General features: G+C 31.8%; 1 protein-coding gene across 1 annotated transcript in view; it reads right to left on the minus strand.

Annotated features, from left to right (window-relative positions):
* Window positions 1–7,585, minus strand: part of LOC133631447 (cyclic AMP-responsive element-binding protein 3-like protein 3-B) — a 35,317-nt gene extending 27,732 nt beyond the window's left edge. Inside the window, exon 1 of the mRNA XM_062023647.1 lies at window positions 7,545–7,585. Coding sequence (XP_061879631.1) covers window positions 7,545–7,565 — 21 coding nt within the window. The 5' untranslated portion in view covers window positions 7,566–7,585. The remainder of the gene's footprint in view (window positions 1–7,544) is intronic.
* Between the last annotated feature and the right edge of the window lie 2,064 nt (window positions 7,586–9,649).

Genomic DNA, 9,649 nt, shown 5'->3' on the forward strand with positions numbered 1-9,649 from the left:
TGTGGGGACCACACCTTTCTACAGGTTGTGGAGGCATAAAAAGGTAAAAGTGTGTAAAATGTCCACTGGCCAGTTAGCTCATACACATCTTTAAATCTCTGGATTGATGAAGTAATGTGCTGATCATTCTTCCTGGGGAAAAACACTTCATATGCTTCATGGGGACCACATTTAAATCATTTTGCATAATTCACACAAATTTGTACATGACTACTGAGGACCATTTAAAAAAAAAAAAAAAAAAATTTAAAATAAAAAGTTCAAATGAAATATGACATGATGGTCAGAATACAGCACTACAGCTGTCCTCTTATACGAAGTTTCTTTCTTTCTTTCTTTAGTTTATTTGGAACATGAACACACTTACAGCATAACACATCACACAGTTTCATATCATTTCACTTTACATCATGTTCGAAAAGGAGTAGGAAGAAGTAAAGCTTATTTAATCCTACCCCTTTCCCACTTCGGAGCGTTTACAAATACATAGAATCATTTACTGACCTTTTTAATTCAGTCATTATTAACATACTGAGATGAAGAATATCTTATTTTCAATAAGGTTGAAAGTATTTCTCATAATTCTTCTTCTTTGTACTTTGTAAGCAGTATTATTTTGAACAACCTCTTAAACTGGATCATATCAGTACAATGTTTCACTTCTTTACTTCATCCATTCCATCATTTACAAACCCCGTTTCCATATGAGTTGGGAAATTGTGTTGGATGTAAATATAAACAAATCCTTTTCAACCCATATTCAGTTGAATGCACTACAAAGACAACATATTTGATGTTCAAACTCATAAACTTTATTTTTTTTTGCAAATAATAATTAACTTAGAATTTCATGGCTGCAACACGTGCCAAAGTAGTTGGGAAAGGGCATGTTCACCACTGTGTTACATGGCCTTTCCTTTTAACAACACTCAGTAAAGGTTTGGGAACTGAGGAGACACATTTTTGAAGTGGAATTCTTTCCCATTCTTGCTTGATGTACAGCTGAAGTTGTTCAACAGTCCGGGGGTCTCCCTTGTGCTATTTTAGGCTTTATAATGCGCCACACATTTTCAATGGGAGACAGGTCTGGACTACAGGCAGGCCAGTCTAGTACCCGCACTCTTTTACTATGAAGCCACGTTGATGTAACACGTGGCTTGGCATTGTCTTGCTGAAATAAGCAGGGGCGTCCATGATAATGTTGCTTGGATGGCAACATATGTTGTTCCAAAAGCTGTATGTATCTTTCAGCATTAATGGTGCCTTCACAGATGTGTAAGTTACCCATGTCTTGGGCACTAATACACCCCCATACCATCACACATGCTGGCTTTTACACTTTGCGCCTATAACAATACGGATAGTTCTTTTCCTCTTTGGTCCGGAGGACACGACGTCCACAGTTTCCAAAAACAATTTGAAATGTGGACTCGTCAGACCACAGAACACTTTTCCACTTTGTATCAGTCCATCTTAGATGAGCTCGGGCCCAGCGAAGCCGACAGCGTTTCTGGGTGTTGTTGATAAACGTTTTTCGCCTTGCATAGGAGAGTTTTAACTTGCACTTACAGATGTAGCGACCAACTGTAGTTACTGACAGTGGGTTTCTGAAGTGTTCCTGAGCCCATGTGGTGATATCCTTTACACACTGATGTCGCTTGTTGATGCAGTACAGCCTGAGGGATGGAAGGTCACGGGCTTAGCTGCTTATGTGCAGTGATTTCTCCAGATTCTCTGAACCCTTTGATGATATTACGGAGCGTAGATGGTGAAATCCCTAAATTCCTTGCAATAGCTGCTTGAGAAAGGTTTTTCTTAAACAATTTGCTCACACATTTGTTGACAAAGTGGTGACCCTCGCCCCATCCTTGTTTGTGAATGACTGAGCATTTCATGGAATCTACTTTTATACCCAATCATGGCACCCACCTGTTCCCAATTTGCCTGTTCACCTGTGGGATGTTCCAAATAAGTGTTTGATGAGCATTCCTCAACTTTATCAGTATTTATTGCCACCTTTCCCAACTTCTTTGTCACGTGTTGCTGCCATCAAATTCTAAAGTTAATGATTATTTGCAAAAAAAAAAAGTTTATCAGTTTGAACATCAAATATGTTGTCTTTGTAGCATATTCAACTGAATATGGGTTGAAAAGGATTTGCAAATCATTGTATTCCGTTTATATTTACATCTAACACAATTTCCCAACTCATATGGAAACGGGGTTTGTATATGTATGTATGTATGTATGTGTGTGTATTTACATCATGAAATAAGATATTTACATAGAAATATTATGTAAATGTGTATTTACATACCTTAATGGTAAGGTTTGTAACAAGGCAGTAGAACAGAATTTATTATGGGTCTACTGAAAATGTGAGCAAATGTGAGGGTCAAAAGTATACATACAGCAATGTTAATATTTGCTCACATGTCTCTTGGCAAGTTTCCCTGCAATAAGGCGCTTTTGGTAGCCATCCACAAGCTTCTGCTTGAATTTTTGACCACTCCTCTTGACAAAATTGGTGCAGTTCAGCTCAATTTGTTGCTTTTCTGACATGGACTTGTTTCTTCAGCATTGTCCACACTTTGGGAAGGCCATTCTAAAACCTTCATTCTAGCCTGATTTAGCCATTCCTTTACCACTTTTGAGGTGTGTTTGGGGTCATTGTCCTGTTGGAACACCCAACTGCGCCCAAGACCCAACCTCCGGGCTGATGATTTTAGCTTGTCCTGTAGAATTTGGAGCTAATCCTCCTTTTTCATTATCCCATTTAAAGCAGCAGTTCCATTGGCAGCAAAACAGGCCCAGAGCATAATACTACCACCACCATGCTTGACGGAAGGAATGGTGTTCCTGGGATTAAAGGCCTCACCTTTTCTCCTCCAAACATATTGCTGGGTATTGTGGCCAAACAGCTCCATTTTTGTTTCATCTGACCACAGAACTTTCCTCCAGAAGGTCTTATCTTTGTCCATGTGATGTCAGATGAAACAAAAATGGAGCTGTTTCCCATGTAAGAAAATAACAAAAATATGAATAAGACGATTGTGAAACTGCATAACCTAGTGTGTCAAAATATTAATGTTCATTTACACATTTAACTGTGTCTATTATTGATGTTTTATTTTTTTTAAACCAATTCACAAGTTTGTATTATTTTAATTTTTTATTAACAAACTAAATTTGTTTATATTTTAAGTCTATTTTCTTTTTATTTGGAGACCTTCTAATATTTCAGACCAGGGGTGACTAAACATTTTCCACCCAGGGCCACATACTGAAAAGTCTACTGGGGGGCATTTTGCACATTTTTTGCATTTAAATTTTTTATTTAAAAAAAAAAAAATGCTAAAAACAAACATTATATTTAAAGACAAAATTATATTATAACTATAATTATATTTCAGCTTTTTCTCATTACATTCCAATTTTTTTGCTCTTTTTTCTTACATGTTTGCTGGGTTTTTTTAGATTGATATGTTATTGTTTGAAAATACACAACTTTCTTAAATTTTAGCACAACGTATCGGTATTGGAATTGGAATTATTTTCCCATGTAAGAAAAGAACAAAAATATGAATAATACGATTGTGTAACTGCTTAACCTAGTGTGTCAAAATAATAATGTTCATTTACACATTTAATTGTCTATTATGGTTGCATTTTTTCAATTTCAAACCAATTCACAAGTTAGTATTATTTTGGTTTTTTATTAACCAACTAAACTTGTTTATATTTTAAGTCTATTTTATTTTTATTTTGAGACCTTCTAATATTTTAGATCAGGGGTAACTAAACATTTTCCACCCAGGGCCACATACTGAAAATTTTGTTGGGGGGCATTTAGCATTTTTTTTGCATTTTTTATTTTTATTTTTTTTAAATAATGCTAAAAACAAATATTATATTTAAAGACAAAATTATATTATAATTATAATTATATTACAGATTTTTCTCATTACATTCCAACTTTTTTGCTGTTTTTTCTTATATTTGTACTGTTATATTATTGTTTGAAAATACACAACTTTCTTCAATTTTAGCACAGCGTATCGGTATTGGAATTGGAATTATTTTCCCGTGTAAGAAAAGATCAAAAATATGAATAATACGATTATGTAACTGCTTAACCTAGTGTGTCAAAATATTAATGTTCAGTTACATATTTAACTGTCTATCATGGTTGCAGTTTTTCAAACCAATTCATAAGTTAGTATTATTTTAGTTTTTTATTAACTAAATAAACTTGTTTATATTTTAAGTCTTTTATTTTCATTTTGAGACCTTCTAATATTTTAGATCAGGGGTGACTAAACATTTTCCACCCAGGGTCACATACTGACAAGTCTATTAGGGGGCATTTAGCATTTTTTTTGCATTTTATATTTTATTTAAAAAAAAAAAAATGCTAAAAACAAATATATTGAAAGACAAAATTATATTATATTTATAATTATATTTCAGCTTTTTCTCATTACATTCTAATTTTTTTGCTCTTTTTTTTCTTGCATTTGTACTGTTATATTATTGTTTGAAAATACACAACTTTCTTAAATTTTAGCACAACGTGGAATTGGAATTATTTTCCCATGTAAGAAAAGAACAAAAATATAAATAATAAGATTGTGTAACTGCTTAACCTAGTGTGTCAAAATATTAATGTTCATTTACACATTTAACTGTGTCTAATATGGTGGTTGTATTTTTTCAAACCAATTCACAAGTTTGTATTATTTTAGTTTTTTATTAACTAACTAAACTTGTTTGTATTTTTAAGTCTATTTTATTTTTATTTTGAGACCTTCTAATATTTTAGATCAGGGGTGACTAAACATTTTCCACCCAGGGCCACATACTGAAAAGGGAATTTTGCATCTTTTTTGCATTTTATTTTTTATTTAAAAAAAAATAATGCTAAAAACAAATATTATATTTAAAGACAACATTCAATTATAATTATAATTATATTTCAGTTTTTTCTCATTAGATTCCAATTATTTTCTCTTTTTTCTTACATTATTACTGTTATTTTTTTCTGATCAATCAATCAATCAATGTTTATTTATATAGCCCTAAATCACAAGTGTCTGATAGATATGTTATTGTTTGAAAATACACAACTTTCTTAAATTTTAGCACAACGTATCGGTATTGGAATTATTTTCCCATGTAAGAAAAGAACAAAAATATGAATAATATGATTGTGTAACTAAACATTTTCCACCCAGGGCCACATACTGAAAATTTTGTTGGGGGGCATTTTTTTTTTTTTTTTTTTTTTAAATAATGCTAAAAACAAATATTATATTTAAAGACAAAATTATATTATAATTATAATTATATTACAGATTTTTCTCATTACATTCCAATTTTTTTGCTGTTTTTTCTTATATTTGTACTGTTATATTATTGTTTGAAAATACACAACTTTCTTCAATTTTAGCACAACGTATCGGTATTGGAATTGGAATTATTTTCCCATGTAAGAAAAGAACAAAAATATGAATAATACAATTATGTAACTGCTTAACCTAGTGTGTCAAAATATTAATGTTCAGTTACATATTTATCTGTCTATCATGGTTGCAGTTTTTCAAACCAATTCATAAGTTAGTATTATTTTAGTTTATTATTAACTAAATAAACTTGTTTATATTTTAAGTCTTTTATTTTCATTTTGAGACCTTCTAATATTTTAGATCAGGGGTGACTAAACATTTTCCACCCAGGGCCACATACTGACAAGTCTATTAGGGGGCATTTAGCATTTTTTTTGCATTTTATATTTTATCCAAAAAAAACAAATGCTAAAAACAAATATATTTAAAGACAAAATTATTTTTTTTGCTCTTTTTTTCTTGCATTTGTACTGTTATTGTTTGAAAATACACAACTTTCTTAAATTTTAGCACAACGTGGAATTGGAATTATATTCCCATGTAAGACAAAGAACAAAAATATAAATAATAAGATTGTGTAACTGCTTAACCTAGTGTGTCAAAATATTAATGTTCATTTACACATTTAACTGTGTCTATTATGGTGGTTGTATTTTTTCAAACCAATTCACAAGTTTGTATTATTTTAGTTTTTTATTAACTAACTAAACTTGTTTGTATTTTAAGTCTATTTTATTTTTATTTTGAGACCTTCTAATATTTTAGATCAGGGGTGACTAAACATTTTCCACCCAGGGCCGCATACTGAAAAGGGAATTTTGCATCTATTTTGCATTTTATTTTTTATTTAAAAAAAATAATACTAAAAACAAATATTATATTTAAAGACCACATTCAATTATAATTATAATTATATTTCAGTTTTTTCTCATTACATTCCAATTATTTTCTCTTACATTATTACTGTTATTTTTTTCTGATAGATATGTTATTGTTTGAAAATACACAACTTTCTTAAATTTTAACACAACGTATGGGTATTGGAATTGGAATTATTTTCCCATGTAAGAAAAAAAAAAAAAAGAATAATACGATTGTGTAACTGCTTAACCTAGTGTGTCAAAATATTAATGTTCATTTACATATTTAACTGTTTATTATGGTTGTTTTATTTTTTTAAACCAATTCACAAGTTTGTATTATTTTAGTTTTTTATTAACTAACTAAACTTGTTTATATTTTAAGTCTATTTTATTTTTATTTTGAGACCTTCTAATATATAGGGCCACATACTGAAAAGTTTATTGGGGGGCATATTGCATCTTTTTTGCATTTTAGTTTTTTATTAAAAAATAAATAAAAATGCTAAAAACAAATATTATATTTAAAGACAAAATTATATTATGAATATAATTATATTTCAGCTTTTTCTCATTACATTCCAATTATTTTCTCTTTTTTCTTACATTTTTACTGTTATTTTTTTCTGATAGATATGTTATTGTTTGAAAATACACAACTTTCTTAAATTTCGCATCGGTATTGGAATTGGAATTATTTTCCCATGCAAGAAAATAGCAAAAATATGAATAATACGATTGTGTAACTGCATAACCTAGTGTGTCAAAATATTAATGTTCAGTTACATGTTTATTATGGTTTTATTTTTTATAAACCAATTAATAAGTTAGTATTATTTGTTTGTATTAACTAACTAAACTTGTTTATATTTTAAGTCGATTTTATTTTTATTTTGAGACCTAATATGTTAGATCTGGGGTGACTAAACACATTTTTTTGCTCTTTTTTTCTTACATTTTTATTGTTTTTTTTAGATAGATATGTTATTGTTTGAAAATACACAACTTTCCTCAATTTTAGCGCAATGCATCGGTATTGGAATTGGAGTTTTACTTGGTATCGGATCGGAAAGACAATCGGGGGTATCGCACACCACGACTAAACACGTATTTTGTAAACCAATAACAGTCAGACCAGGAATGGCAAAAAAATGGGAAAAAAACAGTCACCTGAGTGAAGTAGTGATGAAAAACTACACACTTTGACCAAAACTTGATTAGTTTAAGACTTCCTGTTCCCTGCTGAAAGTCCACCAGAATAGTGTTCAGTTCTCCTCACCTGGTCTGGGGTCTGCGTCATTAATCCAAGGGGCCGCTGAGACGTGGACCAAAGGCTCCTGCAGATATGTAAACACTGTCAATGTGACTAGAAGTCTGATTCAGGGGACAAAGTTGAAGTGTGATATCACTCCGGTGCGTTCCCATCCCAGCTGATCAGCATCCAATCAAGTGTTCAGTTGAGGCCCCCGGGAGCCAATCACAACAAAATGGTGAAGATAGATCGGTGAACTTTGGCGTCGTCAGGGAAATTCTAACTTGTGGTTTCACATTCTTTTGTTGGCTAGATTTGGAATGAGTAAATGTCTTGTTGACATACAGTATACTAGTGATGTGCGACATGTTGATAACACCGATATCAGATCTTTATGCTCTAATATCCATTCTCAAATCAAAATATCCATACTTTAGATACTTGAGTTCAGGGCTGTCCAAACTCCAAGGGCCTCATACTGAAAAGTCAAAGTATGTATGTATGATATTTATTTTTTGAAAAAAAATGTTTTAAACATATATTGTCAGATTTGTATTATAGGTGACTAAGTATATTAATACTAATTATTAGTTAGAACATTTCAGCTTTTTCTCAATATACTGATTTTTTAATCTCTTTTTTCTTACATTTTATGTTGTTTTTTTCCCATGTAAGAAAAGAATACAAATATAAATAATATGAATGTGTAACTGCATAACCTAGTGTGTCAAATAGTCTGCCTGTAAGAAAATATTCATGTTAATTCACACATTTAACTGTGTTTATTATGACTTTTCATAAGTTATTATTATTTTTGTTTTTAATTAATTAACTAAACTTTGTTCATTTTAAGTGTATTTTGTGCCGTATTTGAGATGAGTTGAGTTGAATTTGAGTTTATGAAGAGTTTCTTGAAGTGGATCATATTAGTACATTGTTTGATTTCTTTGCTTAATCCATTCCATCATTTAATTCCACATACTGATATACTGAAGGTGTTAAGTGTTGTACGTGCGTACAAATGTTTTAAATTACATTTTTCTCTAAGATTATATTTCTCCTCTTTTGTTGAAATTAATTGTTGTACAAACCCCGTTTCCATATGAGTTGGGAAATTGTGTTGGATGTAAATATAACTGGAATACAATGATTTGCAAATAATTTTCAACCCATATTCAGTTAAATATGTGACAAAGACAACATATTTGATGTTCAAACTGATAAACTTTTTTTTTTTTGCAAATAATCATTAACTTTAGAATTTGATGCCAGCAACACGTGACAAAGAAGTTGGGAAAGGTGGCAATAAATACTGATAAAGTTGAGGAATGCTCATCAAACACTTATTTGGAACATCCAACAGGTGTGCAGGCAAATTGGGAACAGGTGGGTGCCATGATTGGGTATAAAAGTAGATTCCATGAAATGATCAGTCATTCACAAACAAGGATGGGGCGAGGGTCACCACTTTGTCAACAAATGCGTGAGCAAATTGTTGAACAGTTTAAGAACAACGTTTCTCAAAGTGCAATTGCAAGAAATTTAGGGATTTTACCATCTACGCTCCATAATATCATCTAAAGGTTCAGAGAATCTGGAGAAATCACTCCACGTAAGCAGCATGGCCGGAAACCAACATTGAATGACCGTGACCTTCGATCCCTCAGACGGCACTGTATCAAAAACCGACATCAATCTCTAAAGGATATCACCACACGGGCTCAGGAACACTTCAGAAAACCACTGTCACTAAATACAGTTGGTCGCTACATCTGTAAGTGCAAGTTAAAGCTCTACTATTCAAAGCGAAAGCCATTTATCAACAACACCCAGAAACGCCGCCGGCTTCTCTGGGCCCGAGATCATCTAAGATGGACTTATGCAAAGTGGAAAAGTGTTCTGTGGTCTGACGAGTCCACATTTCAAATTGTTTTTGAAAATATTCGACATCGTGTCCTCCGGACCAAAGGGGAAGCCAACTATCCAGACAGTTATCGACGCAAAGTTCAAAAGGCAGCATGTGTGATGGTATGGGGGTGCATTAGTGTCCAAGACATGGGTAACTTACACATCTGTGAAGGCACCATTAATGCTGAAAGGTACATACAGCTTTTGGAACAACATATGCTGCC

This window comes from Entelurus aequoreus, linkage group LG16, assembly GCF_033978785.1.
Source record: "Entelurus aequoreus isolate RoL-2023_Sb linkage group LG16, RoL_Eaeq_v1.1, whole genome shotgun sequence".
NCBI classification, from domain to species: domain Eukaryota; kingdom Metazoa; phylum Chordata; class Actinopteri; order Syngnathiformes; family Syngnathidae; genus Entelurus; species Entelurus aequoreus.